Below are 17,332 nucleotides of genomic sequence, written 5' to 3'. Positions count from 1 at the left end.
AATTTGTACTATATGCCAAGCGGATTTTAGATTCAACGTTGATCAAAGCCTAGAGATGGCCAGTGTGTTACGTACTGTAAAAATACAGTTTGATGAAGCTATGACTTCCTCAGATCAAGGTGATCGGTGTCAGCAGGCCGTGAATGATGCCGTGATGGACTATTTGGAAGAATGCTACTGAGGGCGAGTGCCGTGACTAGAGTTCGAATACTCTCGTAGAGTACGGAGTATCTCCCATACTGTAGGTCAATCATTAGTACCAGGGCTCCGTTACGGGTTGCGTGATTGTACGGGTATGTTGCTGGCATGTACTCCGTACTGGGTACAGCAGGTAAATGGCCGAGGTATTGGATCGAGGACAGAGCCAGGGGTCAGAATATAGGTAGTTCGTACGACTGTACTAAGTTACAGTTGTACTGTCTGGCCGACGGTCGGATTCTTTGGTGTGGGGTTGTAGAGGGGAGTGTGGGCTTGTGGGCCTGGAGAACCCCCTCTCCTCCGGGGTCGGTGTCTCTCCTCTCTCTCCCCTTCACGAGTCGGTAGCTAATGCTCATCCTCGAGGGATAATCCGTTCATAAAATACAATAGGAATGAAGTAAGAGAGGACCCCCGTACAGGCTTAAGTTAGTCTGTGCTTCTCTTCGACTCGTCCCTTTATCTCCCATCGACGACTTGCACTCCGCAACATTTAACATTTTGTGCCCTCATCAACGGAGAACAGTACTCTCTACACGTAGTCTGGACCTATATTCTATTTCACCCTATCATCTACTCTAGACCTCTATTCCACCCCTTTTCCTCTTCGATTCACAATGCCCGGTGGCTGGACCAAGTTCCTCCCTGTGCCCGTCCTGGTGGCTGCCTTGGGAATCCTCTACTCAAATCCTACCGTCATTATCCCGTTCTTGGATAAATACGCTGGACGGTTGTCGGACCTTCACCCTGCAGTTGACCATCTGCATCATGGAGCTTTGAACAATGACAAGTGCTGGAAGAATACCGGTTCGTTTTTGTGACTCAACTATTCAGGTCCTGATGGATCCTTCCTCGCTCCCCTTGTACCTCCACGCCGTACGGAGTATCTAACGATGAGATTTCTTTTTGGAAACAATCAGTCGGACAAGCTTGCGAGGACGTCCGTATTCACCAGCCTTCCGGCGAGGCACTCTTAGGTTTGTCTCCATTCCCGAGTTCCAAAGATGCCAAGACACACCTTCGCACTTGCTCTGCTCTTGTTCGCAAGAGTAGCCAACGAAACACGTCTTCCTGTTTCGTGTTGTTTTGCGTCCGATATTGATATTGTTGGGAAATTATAGCATGTGGCTACCCAGAAACACGCCGTGTGTTCTTCCCGCCTCTCAACCTCCACGACACGGTCACTGCCCAGACGTATCGAGAGTACTTTTTGAAGTATGATATCAAGGTGTGTCAAGTTGTACCGTTGGAACCGCGTTGGATCACGTCAGGGTGCTGATCCAAGGAAACAGACCAACACCACTATCCCTTTAAAAATTGACGGCTTGGACCCATCTCACGACCTGGTTCTACATGGCATTGACCTCTTCGTGCCAAAAGATGATGGCTCGCTGGTAAGTACATCTCACAACTTGGCCCCGAGGTACAAGACTTGGGGCCTCGAAAGTGATCATGGAGACGACATGAGCTGGACTAACTCAATGCACCGCAACGCGCATAGATCTACCTGTTCGCCGTCAACCATGGGCGTCGAGGCGAGGAAATTCTGCTTTTCTCTCACGTCTTGGGGTCAAACACTCTCACCTTCGTGCGCGAGTTCAAGCACTGGAAGATCAAGACGCCTAATGCAGTCGCTGCACTTAGTCCAGAGTATGGCTCCCCCATTTTCTGATCATCCAAATTGTGGCTCACCGTGGAAGCTCCTTTTTCATCACAAACGATCACTACTTCTACGGCGGGGCTTTCGGTGGTCTCCTCAGAACGTTCGAGGACAAGTTTGGTCCGTGGAAATGGGCTGGCGACGTGGTTTACTGCTCGGCCGAAGGCCCTTCTCTCGAGTGCAAGACTGTGTCGCCGGTCAATGCTCACCCTTATGCTAATGGAGCGATCGTGGTTGACGAGGGCAAGACGTTGATGGTGAACGACGTGCTGGATGCGACCACTACCATTTACGCCATCGACAGGGAGACTAAGCAATTGACACCCAAGCAGGTCGTGGTAAGTCATACCTTCATGCCTTGATTCTTAACGCCTGTTCCAATCACAGCTTGATCATCCTTGTCTGCCCAAGTCATACTCCATTTGGTCAAATTGGTCGCTAACCGCACAATTTGTCCGAAACAGAAACTGGGTGCGGGAGCAGATAATCTTTCCATCATTCCAGGATCTGGAGATATCGTCGTAGCCAGTAAGTTCCTGCATTCCCATGCTTGTTCCCCAAACCTTGGATCACTCAGTTGATTCCCTCCACAACAGCATTCCCCGATATTGCGGCCCTGATGAGCCGCCTCCATGATCCGCTCAACCCCAAACTGCATGCAGAGGCAGCAGTGATACGTCTCGTGAAGAACAAGAACTATGAACCTGAGCTTTTGTACTGGGACGATGGGACACAGCTGACGGTGTTGACGGGAGCTGCTGTTGATCCTGAATCTCATAAGCTGATTGCAGGCAGCGTGGTTGAGAAGCATTTCATTGTCTGCGACATTAGTGGAGCTAGCCTCTGAAACAGGCAGTGTTTCTCAGTGAAGGCACGACATGCCTCTGTGCTGCAGAAATGGTGCAGATCGTCACAAAGATAGCCATAGCCACTCAATAGGACAAGGCTCGAGTGAGCAGACGGTGAGCTCAGAAACAGGCTCTCACCACATGCCCATCACGTGGATCTGCCAAGGCTGTTGAAATGTCCTCAATCAGGATGTACCCAGCGCCGTCTCGTCTTTTCTTTATCCAGCTTCATAACACCGACTTTTCAATTCGACTTCATCGCAAGCCAAATCCGTTGCGACGCAGTCCTCATTGCGATCTGTCCATTTTACTCTTTTTCCACCTGCGTCGTTTCTTACGCTTTTCCAGCTGGCGAATGATGTATTCCGCGCCTGCGCCTGGGCAAGCGCCCTGGCAAACCCCTTCACCTTCGTACACATCACTTAACAACCAGAATGCTTACATTTCAGTTCCTGCGCGCCAAAACCTTGGATCGCAGTCTGGCCTTCCGCCGCCACCTACCTATGTACCTCCATCAGTTCCTCACTCTCAATACCCACCGCCTCCGCCCGCGCCGGCCGTGGCCTCAGTCCCACCACAACAGACACCCAAGAAGAAAATAAGCTGGTCTCCAGATGTCCGTGACTACGTCAACAGATCTTTTGCTCAGGTCAGCGCCATTCCTGGAGTTACCAAAGAACAAATCGAAGTCCGACTCAAGGAGATTATAACGGAAGCAACTCAGAGCGGAAAGCTGGACTCGATCAACTGGAAAGAATTGCCACTCCCTCAACAAATGATTCACGACGAGCGGACCCGTGCCCTCTTTGCTCCTGTTCCCCCTCCATCTTATGTTCCTCCTGTGCCTGCTCCGGACTTTTCCAACTCGGCCTACCAGCCTCGCACAGACGTCCCTCGTAAACGCAAATCTCAAGAGCTCGCGAACGATGTTGAGTCCGCCACACCCACACCGCCCTGGAGGATGAACGCACAGCCCTCTGGATCTTTCGCAGACCGTGTTTCCTTTGCTGCTTCCGAAAAGCGCCCCAAACTTGACATGAGCTCATCCGTAAGTAAATCAAGCGCTAGTTTAGAGTCACGCAGACGGAGGTTCGAGGCCAATCGTACTGGGTCAAACTCGCCGCACACACAAGACTCATCTAGAGGCGTGACGCCCGAGCCAAAAATAACTGGACCTATCGTTGGGCGCAGTCAGAAGCTGGAAAAGAACTACTTCAGGTTGACTTCAGCCCCAAATCCTGATGATGTGCGACCCCTGGAAGTATTGCGGAAAACTCTCGAGCTGTTAAAGAAGAAGTGGCGCAGCGAAGGCAACTATGTTTACATATGCGATCAGTTCAAGTCTCTGCGGCAAGATCTGACGGTCCAACACATCAAGAACGATTTCACGACCAGTGTTTACGAGTATCACGCTCGAATTGCTTTGGAGAAGGGTGACCTGGGTGAGTATAACCAGTGCCAAACGCAGCTAAGGGCGCTGTACAAGCAGAACTTGGGCGGTCACCCGGTGGAATTCAAGGCTTACCGCATCTTGTACTTTATTCACACGTGCAATCAGACTGACATGAACGATGTTTTATCCGATCTAACCCCAGCAGACAAGAAAGAACCCGCCATCAAGCATGCCCTCGCGGTCCGTTCAGCTCTAGCTCTTGGGAACTACCATAAGTTCTTCAAGCTATATCTCACTGTTCCGGATATGGGTGCCTACTTGATGGACATGTTCGTAGAACGGGAACGACTCGCCGCACTTGCGTGCATATGCAGATCGTGAGTCTTGTGACAACTTATATTTGGCTGTTTCGTGTGCTAACATACTCCCTAGGTACAAACCGGACGTTCGGTTACGCTTCGTTACTGAAGAACTCGGCTTCGAATCTGATGAAGAAGCTTGCCAATTTATTCTTGACCACGTACCTGAAAACAACACTCTACTAGAAGAAAGAGATGGAGACGTCCGATTCCTCAGTGGGAAAGCCGGCTCGATCTTCCACCTTGCAAAGACGAGAGCGTTCGGGCAAGTCGATATCAAGGGGCAGATTTGAGAGAATCGGGGGTCTCCTACCTCCGCATTGACAGCGACCGGCTCCCTGACCCACGGCCTACGAGCCAAATATTCTAGTATTCGCGCATTTGCTCCATGCTCGCATACTGGTCATTTTCTTCCCTCTTTATCATTTGTTCTACTTGTTCCCCTGCCTACGAGGCAGGCTTTATCTTCTACCAGTCACCCTTGGTCCTCGCAGTCGATCGTCGCAAGGCCAAGATGCAAAGCAAAAGCAATTTTGGGTTGGCTAGAAAGAAGAGACGGGTTGTTCCAGGACTTCATGCAGATAGCCTTGGATCACTGGTGGAAATTTAACGGTGCGGTGAATGGTGTAGCTCGAAGAAGCGTCGGCGTTCGCGGATTTGATGAATGCCGCGAGAGACCAATCTGCGGCTCCTCGTCTTTAGTTAGGTGTCTGAACAAAGCTGAAAATTGAATCACGGACCACGTACGACACGAGGTTGGCGAGATATCTCCCTGTCACGGAAAATTTGTATGGATGGTGCCGCTGAAGCCAGTGAGGACCTGCTCGTACAGCACGAGCCCATTCCCGAGTTGAGATTCTCGCTGAGGTCGGCGCTGTCAAGTACATGTCACCTTGTAAGCTCAATGAAGCCTCACCGTCCACTGGTTGGGTTCATGTCAACCACGACCCAGTTTTGCGGTTTTGTTTTCACGCTCACCGTTACACCTCCGGGTGACCAGAGACAATCTCGGAATCTCGGTTATTGACGTAAAGTGTAAAGAACAGAAGAGCCGTGCAAGCCCTCGCGTCGCATCACTCTCGTATCCAGCGCATCAACAGTGATGAGTTTCAGACGGGCAGGCCAAAGGACAGGACTTGAGGTCGCTTAACTTTGATGCGTGGCGTAGTCTAAGAATGAGTGATCAAGGGTACAGCAAACACAACGCGGGATGGCCGCCGGCTCTCGAGATCGGGGCGATTACAAGTGCCTACGGTGAGGTGGCTGTGAGGCAAACATTTATGTAAAATGTCCCGCTCCCTCGGCCGTCGAGATTCCCATCAACGGCGCCTCTTTCATCAGCTTCTCCCACCAGCTTCTCTCATAGAGGGAGACTTCGTGGGTTGTCACGTGAATTTGTGGCTCGCTCACACCGTCCCCAGACATACAGCCCCCCGAGCACACACGGTGCGTGAGATTCGTGCAACTTTGTCCGGGTCCTGCTCTGATACTAGCCCGTCCAGAAGCATCTCGGCCTTGCAATCTTGCAAAGGGGGAGCGCAGCGACGAATGCGCGAGCTGATACGCTCCCGAAACGGCAGCCCTGCAGCCATCTCCCCTTTGTCTGCGCAGACTCCCGTTTTTGTCCACCTCAAACACCACCCATCTCAAATCCGGTCGCCACTGACTCCTCCACCACACAAGCTTCGATCACTCCCGTTCCATTCTGTGACTGCGCATATGCGCCTGTTCTAGATCCAGAAAAAAAAACACAAACCACCGCCAGCCGCCGCCTCCTTTCTCCCTCTGTTGCCTTTTCTCAGGCCACTGCGGGGCATCGTGAATGCGCCATGAAGGTATGTCCACACGCCTCCTGCGTGTATGCGTTTTCTGTCTGCTCGTGAAGACTGATTCGTTCCTTGTGCTCCCCCATCCAGGCCATTCGCCGATCTCTCAAGGGCGACAAGGAATCCAGGCACGCCCCCTCGCTTTCAATCACACCTAAGACCATCCAGGCGCTTCCGCCGAAGAAAGTCATCAAGGCGCTGTACGACTATGCGCCGCAGAATGGCAACGGACAAGAGCTGGCATTCCACAAGGGCGACTTCTTCCATGTTCTGAGCCGGGAGGACGACACTGAATGGTACGAGGCCTGCAACCCGCTCGTCCCCTCTGCTAGGGGCCTCGTCCCTGTCGCTTTCTTCGAGGTGGTCGGCAAACAACAGCGCCAGAGTGGGAATTCATTGTCTTCACCTGGAGAACGGGCGGAGAGTCATGATTCGGGGTTTTCCGAGAAGGGATCGACGCATTCTGGCCACATGAGATCAGAGTCAACCGCTACCGCCCGGCCGCCAACGCATACGAGAGGCGCAAGCATGATCGGTAAAGCTGGAGGAGGCGCCATGGTCTATGGTGTGGTGCAATATGACTTCAATGCAGAAAGACCAGACGAGCTGGATGCGAAAGCCGGCGAGGCGATCATTGTCGTGGCCCAGTCAAACCCGGAGTGGTTTGTCGCAAAGCCGATAGGGCGGCTTGGAGGGCCGGGCTTGATTCCAGTCTCGTTCGTGGATATCAAAGACACAGCAACAATGGCATCGGTTGCAGACCCGCTCGAGGCCGTTCGTAAGGCAGGCGTCCCGAAAGTGGAGGAGTGGAAGAAGTTTGCTGCAGAATACAAGAACAACAGTATCAGTCTGGGCAAGTTCTCCAGCCCCGAAGCTCAGATGTCGGCCGATATGGCTAGAATGAGCCTACAGAATGGCGGCTCCCAGCAATCACTTGCAAGCAATACCTATGTAAGTTACAATGGTCAGGTCTGGGTTGGGGCACCTCATTCTTACACTCAGCAGTCTCAAGGTTCAGGTCAGAGAACGTCACAACAGTCACAAATTCCTCTGGCGCCAGTGAGTGCCTCGGTGCCCAGATACTGCTTCGATAACGACATGTATTGGTATATAATTGAGTGTCAGATGGAGGATGGCCGGTGGTGGGAGCTGTCAAGATATTATGCCGACTTCTACGACTTCCAGATTGCCCTACTGGAAATGTTTCCTGAAGAAGCTGGCAACAAGGGAAAGCCCCGTACGTTACCGTTCATGCCGGGGCCTGTAGCCCATGTCACAGACGCCATTTCCAACGGGCGACGCCAGAATCTCGACGAGTACATCAAGAAGATTGTCGCAATGCCCAGCCACATCTCGAAGAGCATGCTTGTGAGGAATCTGTTCAAACCGAGACCAAACCAGGATTTCGAGATCGATCCAAGCGCACTCGGCGAAGATTATCGGCTTTCTGGAGGATCTCAGCAGTCAATGCAGCAACTATCGACGGTTTCTACAAATCAACAATCCACAGGTACAGGTTACGGTGGACTGGGAATGACGAGTTCTTCTCGATCGTCGCAACAACGCCCACCTCCGAACATGACAGCTGGCCCTCCATTTCTTCATTCACAAGCCAGCAACCTGACACAAGCATCGACCTCGTCGAGCATGAGAGCAGGAAATGCTAATGGCCCAATGAAAGTCAAGGTATTCTTCCAAGACGACATTATCGCCATCCGCGTACCCCAAGATATCGCTTTTGGCGCCCTGAAAGAACGACTGATGGAACGACTTAAACTCAACGACGACATTGTCATCCATTACAAGGACGAACTCAGCAACAGTATGCTAGAGCTTGAGAATGATGACAATCTGGACGAGGCTCTACAGCGAAACCCCAAGCTTACATTACATGTCAACTATGCCGCAGACTGAGCGACAGTTGCCTTGACTTGCCTTGCCTTGTCAGAGCGGTAGTATTGTGATCCTGCTCTCATTTCTAGTCGTGAGTTCTAGACGAAGCAGGATCAAAACACTCCCTTGCTCGACCTTGTTTTGGGGTTTGGTAGATGGGAATCGAGACAGGGCAACCTGATGAGCAATGTTTTTGTTTTGCCTTATTTCAAATAATGTGGTCATGTCCAGGCGCATCGGGTTGGGTTTGAAATTTCTGATGTCTTTTGAGGGAAGGCGATTTCGTCTGTCTCTACGTGGTGTTCTTGTCGGGAGTGGGGATTGGGGTTACAAAAAAAGAAAGAAGAAGAAAGAGCTCGCAAGCTAAGCATTCATCGGTCCTGAAATCGTTTGCTGGTGATGATCCATTTCGAGAATCCGTTTTATCAGAGCGTTGCGTGCTCGATAGAGAGAGAGAGAGAGAGACTGGAGGACTGGGGAGAACAGGAAGAAAAAGTCGGGGGCCACCTTGAAGATCTTCTTTACTTCTTTTACTGCTTCTGCTGCTGCTGCTGTTCGCTTGTCGTTGAAAGAGCGGGGCGATTTTATACAGAGATTCAGTGCAAAATCACTCCATGGTCCCTCCCTCCCGAGTCTGGATGGGTAGGTAGGTAGGTAGGTACCCAGCTAGGTCTTGTTGGTGCCTTGGTGGGAGGAGGTGTACCATGTACATGACTCTTACATTCTGCCTACGGTATACTACATTATAGCCCATTCCAGTACAGCATTTACCTGTCAGTATCATCAGGCAACGTGCCTTGGTGGGTGGGGGGGAGGAAGTTCCAGGTCGTTTTAAATGGTGATCAGATGCGCGCGCGCGTGTGTGTGTGTGTGCCCGTCTTGCTCTGAAGTATACAGTCTATCACATAGTGACTTACTCGTACGTAGGAGGTAGGCTGGACAATAAGAGTGCTCGTCGAACGTGGTTGGAGATGGTGGTGGCCTGAGCATGAGAGCGAGTGCGCACTGTCTATATACCCATATACTTGTCTGACACCCAATGCACCGTGGGCCTCTCTTCCACGCACACATTTAGAAGGGAAGGGCTCTTAGTATCGTAACTATCCTATGAATGTGGTTGACCAAGGATTGGGTATCTGCCTAAGAGATCACGACGCCCACTCTGTCCGCTAAACCTAGCCGCATTGCGCATTGGATGCAGCCATCGACGTGGACGACGACAGGTCGGTAGATGTCTTGGAACTGCAAGGCCTTGAGCTGCGCTGCGTAGGACTGGCCGACCACAATCAGCGAACGTCGCCGCCAACCATGGCCGTGAAGCCGGTCGATGTCACGCACCAGCTCGAACGAGGCGGCTAGAGGGCCTGCTGGGTTATTGTATGGGTGCGTACAGATAGGGGACAGACGAGCTCGGGCCAACGACCCGACGAGTGACCAGGCAATCATCATCTCCCCATCGTCGTCGTCCTCCTGAAGCCGCAGCTCGCCATGCAGCATCGCGTCTCGGATTGAGATGGTCCACTTCATAACCTCGGCTGACATGACGAGGCGTCGTCTCCTGGCTCCCGCAAAAGAGGCTGGCACCATCCCCACCGGCGGTCTCCCTGCAGTGCAACCAGAATTGACATCAGTTGTGGACGGCGGCGCATAATCTCGGCGGTGGTTCTCAGTCCCGTTGTCCGCAGAGTCTCTCTTGTCGTCGTAGTCGTCATCGTCATCATCATCTTCAAACTCATCGTCATCGTCAGGAGTGTCAAGACCAACCTCGTCCACCATCTGCTCATCAGCTCCATCACCTCCTGTGCTGCCGCCCCTACTTCTATTGACGTGATTGTGACCTTGTCCATCCAGGTCCAGGTCGAGATCGACTACCTTGGTCTCAGCGTCACTTGGTCCCTCAGTACTAATCTCGTCGCCGTCCTCCACCTCTTCCTCCCGCTCGAGGGGGTCGAGGCCAGCTTCGTCCATCATCTGCTCATCATCATCATCATCATCATCATCATCACCGCCCCTGTTACAGCCCCTTCTTCTGCCGACGTGCTCGTGACTTTGTCCCTCTAGGTCCAGGTCGAAATCGACTATCATGGTCTCAGCACCACTCGGTCCCTCGGTACTAATCCTGTTGCTCCAAGAATCCAACAGAAAATCGAACTGCATGTCGCCTCTGCGGAGCTTTCCGGGAAATGCACTCATCTGAAGGAATCCCTCACTGAGAAATTCGGGTGCTTCGAAAAAAACAGGGAAAAGCACCTGACCCCATAATGAGGAGATTACTGTCGAATCCGATACATTCTGGTGACCCATCATTTTGGCCGCATGCTGAAAAATGGCCATCGGCGGACATGAGAGATATGCACACCGCCCATGCATCAGGGCTTGCCAACCATTCATTATGAGTTCGGAAAACGATGCACTCCAAATCGCCTGCTTCCTCCCCGGTTGGAATATGCGATGGTGAAAAGTCGTACTCGCAGAGTTCATCATCTGTCCTGCCTTTAGCATTGGGAATGCCTCTCGGTGAGGGCCAAACAGTGTGAGAGTCAGTAACGTGGACCCTACTTCTCCAACCCACTCCAGCAGGTCGTAAACTGCGCAAGGCGGATGCTGAATAATAATACCATTTATGGGATTCTGGCATTTTCGACAGCCAGCTTCCAACGTCTGGGCTAGATTTATCGGAAGTAATGCTCCAGATTCGTCATTGTTATCTTGAACCAAAGTGATGTGGCCCTTGACAAGCTCATTGGTGATCCGAACCCTGACTTCAGAATTCAAGAAGGCTTTCGGGGCAGTCGGGTGAAACAAGTCCTCGACGTAGCCATCATAGTACGATATGCCGTGCTTGAAATCGTCAAAGTCGTGACAGAGAACTAAACGCCCCGGAACTTTGGCGACAATGAAATAAAGAGCCTGACCCAGTGCTTTCCGGAGCTTACCCTGCTTACGCAGTCGAGGGAACTTATCATAGAGGATAGAAAATTGATAATCAACCCAATCCTGGGCGGAGACGAGCCCTTGCCATGCGTACCTCGGTTCACTGGTAGGCTCGAGGAAGATTATGTCTCTGAGGCAGCGTAGTTTCTGAACAGGTACAACTTCAATCCTTGATTTGCCATCTCCTGTGCTCTTGTGCGGATTCGAACCTGGTAACCGTGATAGAATGGTCAGAGTGACGGACGCTTGTTCCTGTCGCAACAGAGTCCTGCCCTGTGCGGTCCTAACCAGCGGTGGAGCCCCCAGCAGCCACTTGATGAAAGCGCAGGTCCAGGGTGCATAGCATGAGTTCAATCTCACGTCGATGGTCTCAATTGAGTCTTCGTCGGCTATGCGACCCAATTGATTCATCGCGATTACGAGCTCTTGGAGCGACTCTTTGGTCGGTATCTGCGCAATGCCAATGTAATAGAGGGGCCCTTGTCCCTCAAGTGATGCCCGTAGCATCGTCTCAAACCCGGCAACGCTCGTGGCAAAATCCGACAGAATCATCTTCGTCCTCATGGAGTTTAACATGATTTGTAGTTGTTTAATCGTCGGTCTGATCTGAAATCCTCGTTGTGTTGCTTCCAGCAGTGAATCGAGGCGATCTGCTGCGTCATAATGGTCGAGTGTGCAAAGGGTCGCGACGAGGCAAAGAAAGCGTATACCGGAATCCGAACGCGATAGCTGCTCCACCGAGTCGTCCTTCTTGTAGCCAATCTGGGCTTTGATAAAGTTCAGAGCATGACATGTGTGGTTGCGCCTGGCCAATTGCTCGACTTTGAGTCGAGTCTCGGGAGAGACTGGCAGAAGCGATCCAAAAGAGCCGCAAGTCAGCAGAGCAGCTGGACTTATGTCGTCGCTGGTCATAGCCTCCAGCAGTCCCCTCGTCATCGTGACTGTCTTGTCCGCCGTATCGCTGAGTGCCCACACTGAGGCGGTTGCCGGAATATGCAAAGGCACAGGCATCTTTGATGGATTCCGGGTTTCTGTTCGATCATCGAGCCATGTAGTCGGCTGTGTGCTGTTCGAGTTGATCATGGATAATGATTCCGTTGCTTGACCCTCGGTTGCCGATGAGAGGCTCTCTTCTCATTGAAACACAATCTCCTGGGGTTCCTGCATAGTCCTCCCACCCTATACGGGTGACGCTTGCCGTGGATCTGCATTGGCAGTCAGGATCTATGCAGCAGGAGTGTGATAGTGACTGAGCTGAGCAGGCTGGGTCGACGATGAGCGAGATAGTGAAAGAGCGAGGGAGAGCTGGGTGCTGCAAGTGAGCCAGTCGCCCTGTCAACGCTGAGTGCGTCAGGTATGCTACATGACACATCTTACACCATCAGCAGTCGGCAATTCATTTGACCTTGAGGTGGATTGTGAGGTGCTCTTCGTACCGTAACTCAGCGCGGGTAAATATTTTTGGCCGACTTCCACCGAGGCTGCAATGGGAGAGACTTGGTGGTCGGAGGGGCCAATTGTTTGTCGTCGGATCGCGATCCCGATGTATATTCGCTCGCTCACTTGAAATCAGCTTAAGCGCATCTTCTTAACTCGAACAATTGACCGTTTTTTTCTTGCCTGCTTTGTTTGTTGCTTTTTTTGCTTTGTTTCCTCCTGGAAGACATCGATATTGCAGCTCCAGCTCTAGCTGCCACCCTGGGTCTCTCTATCCTGACCACGAGGGCAGCATGAAGGGTTCGGCTGTGCGCCCACGCCCAGAAGCCTTCAGGGCATACTTTAAAGCTATCTTTTCCAGCGCGGCTGCTCGGTCTTCGCAAAGGACGATATGTACGGATTGTCTGAGGACTTTGCGGCATCGCGGCGGTAAGAGACGTGTCAATGTCACGTTCTCCCTCACCCCCCAGCGTAGGGGCCTCTGTTCTCTCGGGCCTGGACCGGTACGGCGATACTCAAACTCGGGTCAAGCCATTCAATCTCCTTCGCCGCACTCCTTCCGAAAGCGACACCTTGCTACAGTCGCGGAGGCTTCTCAACGAGGCCCTCTTGAGGAATATGACGAGCGAGTGCAGACCAAACGGTTACGGGATGACGAACATCAGAGATGTAGGTTGAATGGTCGGCTGTCTTTTGATGCGAGAGTCTTGCTTGGCTAACACAGTACTTTTTTCACAATTGTAGCCTTGATTGAGCATCTACAAGATCTACACGATACGTTACGAGACTACAAGCCTCCGCAGGTGGTACATCCCGAAGTCGACGATCTGCAGCCTGCGAAGAAGAGCCTATTTGGATCCTTGTTCGGCGCTGCGAAGAAGAAAAAGGCCATTGGCGAGATACCCGAAGACCTTCCAAAGGGCTTGTACATGTACGGCGACGTCGGGTCGGGAAAGACAATGTTGATGGATTTATTCTACGAGACGCTGCCTCCGAACATCACGTCGAAACTGCGCATTCATTTCCACAATTTCATGCAGGACGTCCACAAGAGGCTGCACAAGGTTCGCATGCAGTATGGCAACGACTTTGACGCGGTGCCATTTGTCGCCGCGGACCTGGCCGAGACGGCCCAGGTCTTGTGCTTTGACGAATTCCAGTGCACCGATGTGGCGGACGCCATGATCCTGCGTAGGCTGCTGGAGTCGCTCATGTCCCATGGCGTCGTGTTGGTTACCACGTCGAATAGGCACCCGGACGATCTGTACAAGAACGGCATCCAGCGGCAGTCGTTCATCCCGTGTATCAATCTTTTGAAGAACAAGCTCAAGGTCATCAATCTGGACTCGCAGACGGATTATCGAAAACTTCCGCGTCCACCATCGGGGGTGTATCATCACCCGCTTGACCGTGCGGCTGTCTCACACGCGAAGAAGTGGTTCAATTTCCTGGGTGATCCGGAAAACGACCCTCCACACCCGGCCAGCATCACGGTCTGGGGTCGCGAAGTCGAGATCCCAGAGGTGTCGGGACGTGCGGCCAAGTTCACATTCCACCAACTCATTGGACGGGCGACCGGTGCAGCAGATTACATTGAGATGATGCGCAGTTTCGACGCGTTCATCGTGACGGACGTTCCTGGCATGACGCACCGTGAGCGGGACTGGGCACGTCGCTTCATCACCTTTATCGACGCTGTGTACGAATCGCATGCGAAACTCGTCTTGACTACGGCGGTGCCCCTGTCGCAATTGTTCTTGAGCAAGACGGAACTCGACGAGAGCCTGGAGAGCGTGACGAAGAAAGTAGACAAGGACGACAAATCGGTCGACAAGCATGATAAGAAGGTCGCGGCGCAAGCAAAGGCCTCTGACACCGAAGGTGAGGGGGCTGATGTCGATGATGTGATGCGTAACTTGATGGATGATTTGGGCTTGAGTATGAGTATGCTCAAGCAGAGCAGTTTGTTCAGCGGTGATGAAGAGAGGTTCGCTTTTGCCAGGGCTTTGAGTCGACTGAGCGAAATGGGAAGTCAAGAATGGGTCGAGCGTGGAATGGGACTGGAGAAGCGTGGTGGCTTGAATGAGAAGGAGAGCTGGCAGCGAGTGAGATCGAGATGGAGGGAAGATAGTTTATGATTGATGATCTAGAGCTCCTGACTATGACTGGCTATGGTATTCTGATGCCTTTAGTGCACGACATTCGGTTAGGTCGATTCGATAGAGGTATCCCCAGTTATGTATTACTTAGATGCTGAGGCCCAAGAAATAACGTAAAATACATGTGAGGCCTGATGCTAGCAGCTTTGTTTCTTTCTCAAGCTATATTTGGTGACGAAGATGCGGTGAGGGATTGAACATTCATCGCTTCCAGTATTTGGGATGCAAAGCTGAAGCAATGTGAGTTGAATCCAGTGGCAGGGACCGGAGATACTTGTTTCCGTTTGCTATACTGGTTTACAAGGTCTTCCGTACATATCAGACTACCTTAACTTATCATGCCGCCGGCGGTCTCAGCACGACGCTTCTCCCGGACGTTTCTTTTTCGCACGCTTCCGCAATGGGTCGTGCTCCTAAAGGCGGGAAATCAGCTTCCCTCTTCATAGGAGTCTTCCCACTAGCCAAACGCCGTACTCGCAACCCGAAGCCCGACAATGATGGTCCTGCCCTTGTCGCGAAGCGGGTTAGAACCGGTTGCCGCGTTTGTCGCGATAGGCGGATAAAATGTGACGGTGCGTCTTCTGATGTCTGCTCGACTGTTGCGCACCCATATTGTGCAGCAGCGCTGCAAAGACATGTTGGCTTCCAAGACCGATGTGTTCTGACGTTGTTTCGCTTCCAGAACAGCGCCCTAGGTGTCTCCGTTGCACACAGGCAGAGCTGTATTGCTCATATGAGGTCCGTCTGATTTGGGAGGATGAGATGGTAGCAGCCGGCAAGCGCCACGGGAGATCCAAGACTGTCCACTCGCACCCTCACACCCCGGAAAGGGCCCTAAGTCGCGTTGCTTCTCACCAGATCAACAGCATAATGGCCGAGAGTGGACCATGCAATGACGATATTCATCCTCCGGGCGCCCAGGAAAAGTGCACAAGCAACCTATGTGCTGGTAGTAGCAACAGCAGCGACATTTCTTTTGTCAACATCTGCGTCGATGAATTTCGACTTCTCTGTCAGGACCCACCCAACAGTCAACGAATCTCATTTGATACACTCACATCGCACACAATTGAAGGTGACGGCAGGATGACAAGGAACACCATTCATGTACAAATACCAGTGGAGGAAACCCCCTCCCGTCCTTTGTCACCTCACTTGCAGACTCTTGGATTATCCTTTAGTGATGATTTCTTGGCCTCGTATTTCGATAGAGTGATCTGCTCGACAGGTGCATTGATTGATGACCTTTACCACAACCCCATGCGTCGAGTAGTACTTCCAGCAGCATCTGAGTCGGAGCTGATTCAATGGAGCGTCCTGCTAGCTGCAACTCACGAGATGCGGCAGCATGGCCGCCAGTATCGCGTTCAGGAGCTCCAACTCCAACAAAAGATTCTCGAGGGACTGAGGAATACCCTGAACAATGACGACTGGGTGCAGGACGATGCTTTGCTTGGTGTATTGACCGTCTGTACAACTAGTGTAAGTGTCCAGTTTTGCCCTGCGCTCCAACGAATCTTTATGGTTCCTGCCACCATCTTGGAAACTTCTCATTCTAATGAACCATGACAGATATCCAATAGCCCGAGCGCAGAGTGGCTTATTCATCTGTCGTATTTCCGGAAGCTACTGATGCTACAACCAAGTCAACAACATACGTTTAAGAGATCCTTGGCATACCAGTTTTTTATGAGTTATTTCACATCGCATACTGTGCTTGCTAAGACACTCTTCTCTCTCGAAGATGCCATGGCAGAAGCATCGAGGCCTTGGGACACAGCCCTGGATGGCTCCTCAAGAACGGCCGAGATGACTTCCCCACCGTCAAAGGATCACTGGTCAGACACCACGAAGATGTGTCGACTGATGCCGTCAGAGGACAGAGACTTCATTGACCCGTGGAACGGCTGCAGCAATACGTTTCAACTCCTTCTCAACGACATCTGTAGTCTCAAAGATGAGGCAAAACTGTTACTTCAGCTGTCTCCTACCGACTACACTGAACGCATAGCGACGATTGACACGACGATAAGACATCTTAAGGCTAGGTTGCTGTCTCTGACGCAATTAAGGCCGTCAACTCTGGATTACGATGACCACCCGGAGTCGGCGAGCAGGAAGAGGTTGCTGAAAGTTAGAGCGGAAGCGTACAGGACGGCGGCTCTGCTTTTCCTCCACCAATCGTCAAAGCCGGCATTCTACGGCAGGACAGTAACTTCACCTCTCCCAGGATCGTTCCCTGCCTTGAGCCAGGAAGAGGTGACCCATTACACCAAAACCACCCTCGACTCGGTACACGAGGTTGTAGCGGGAACGACCCTACCCTTTTCGTGGGGACTGTGGCCACTTTTCATTGCTGCTTGTACTCTCCAGAGTGAGGATGATAAAGTAAGGGCGATCTCGATATTTACGACCGCGAGACAAAAAAAGGCCTACGAGAATATCCCCCGCGCGCAGAAGGTCGTGGAGTTGCTGTGGCTGCACCGCGACTTGTCGTGCATTGGGAATCATCGTCCTCGCCCTCATTGCTACGAGTGGGAAATAATCTTGGATCTTCTTGGATGGAGGCCGAGCTTTGCTTAACATCATTCAGATTTGAGGTCGGGTGATGTCGTTCTGGTCTCACAG

The 17,332-nt window shown here is 52.0% G+C and overlaps 6 protein-coding genes across 6 annotated transcripts; 5 read left to right on the top strand and 1 right to left on the bottom strand.

Annotated features, from left to right (window-relative positions):
- Nucleotides 1-812: 812 nt before the first annotated feature.
- Nucleotides 813-2,702, top strand: PV08_00477 (uncharacterized protein; the record flags this gene model as incomplete). The annotated part of the gene is made up of 7 exons (XM_016374842.1): nucleotides 813-1,002; nucleotides 1,317-1,423; nucleotides 1,488-1,589; nucleotides 1,697-1,845; nucleotides 1,896-2,193; nucleotides 2,320-2,383; nucleotides 2,452-2,702. 7 exons carry the CDS (start codon nucleotides 813-815, stop codon nucleotides 2,700-2,702), a joined length of 1,161 nt encoding a protein of 386 aa, XP_016240118.1.
- A 359-nt stretch (nucleotides 2,703-3,061) lies between these two features.
- Nucleotides 3,062-4,748, top strand: PV08_00476 (uncharacterized protein; the record flags this gene model as incomplete). The annotated part of the gene is made up of 2 exons (XM_016374841.1): nucleotides 3,062-4,473; nucleotides 4,529-4,748. The coding sequence occupies 2 exons, from the start codon at nucleotides 3,062-3,064 to the stop codon at nucleotides 4,746-4,748; spliced, it is 1,632 nt and encodes a 543-aa protein (XP_016240117.1).
- Nucleotides 4,749-6,284: 1,536 nt separating this feature from the next.
- Nucleotides 6,285-8,195, top strand: PV08_00475 (uncharacterized protein; the record flags this gene model as incomplete). Its single annotated transcript, XM_016374840.1, has 2 exons — nucleotides 6,285-6,290; nucleotides 6,372-8,195. 2 exons carry the CDS (start codon nucleotides 6,285-6,287, stop codon nucleotides 8,193-8,195), a joined length of 1,830 nt encoding a protein of 609 aa, XP_016240116.1.
- A 1,119-nt stretch (nucleotides 8,196-9,314) lies between these two features.
- PV08_00474 (uncharacterized protein) lies at nucleotides 9,315-12,119 on the bottom strand (the record flags this gene model as incomplete). The annotated part of the gene is made up of 1 exon (XM_016374839.1): nucleotides 9,315-12,119. One exon carries the CDS (start codon nucleotides 12,117-12,119, stop codon nucleotides 9,315-9,317), a length of 2,805 nt encoding a protein of 934 aa, XP_016240115.1.
- Nucleotides 12,120-12,936: 817 nt separating this feature from the next.
- PV08_00473 (uncharacterized protein) lies at nucleotides 12,937-14,683 on the top strand (the record flags this gene model as incomplete). The annotated part of the gene is made up of 3 exons (XM_016374838.1): nucleotides 12,937-12,974; nucleotides 13,021-13,214; nucleotides 13,290-14,683. The coding sequence occupies 3 exons, from the start codon at nucleotides 12,937-12,939 to the stop codon at nucleotides 14,681-14,683; spliced, it is 1,626 nt and encodes a 541-aa protein (XP_016240114.1).
- An 891-nt stretch (nucleotides 14,684-15,574) lies between these two features.
- On the top strand, nucleotides 15,575-17,287 carry PV08_00472 (uncharacterized protein; the record flags this gene model as incomplete). The annotated part of the gene is made up of 2 exons (XM_016374837.1): nucleotides 15,575-16,186; nucleotides 16,277-17,287. The coding sequence occupies 2 exons, from the start codon at nucleotides 15,575-15,577 to the stop codon at nucleotides 17,285-17,287; spliced, it is 1,623 nt and encodes a 540-aa protein (XP_016240113.1).
- Nucleotides 17,288-17,332: the final 45 nt, after the last annotated feature.

This window comes from Exophiala spinifera (genome assembly GCF_000836115.1).
Source record: "Exophiala spinifera strain CBS 89968 unplaced genomic scaffold supercont1.1, whole genome shotgun sequence".
NCBI classification, from domain to species: Eukaryota; Fungi; Ascomycota; class Eurotiomycetes; order Chaetothyriales; family Herpotrichiellaceae; genus Exophiala; species Exophiala spinifera.
Note: the sequence above shows the minus strand (reverse complement) of the source record. Positions and strands in the feature narration are given on the sequence as shown.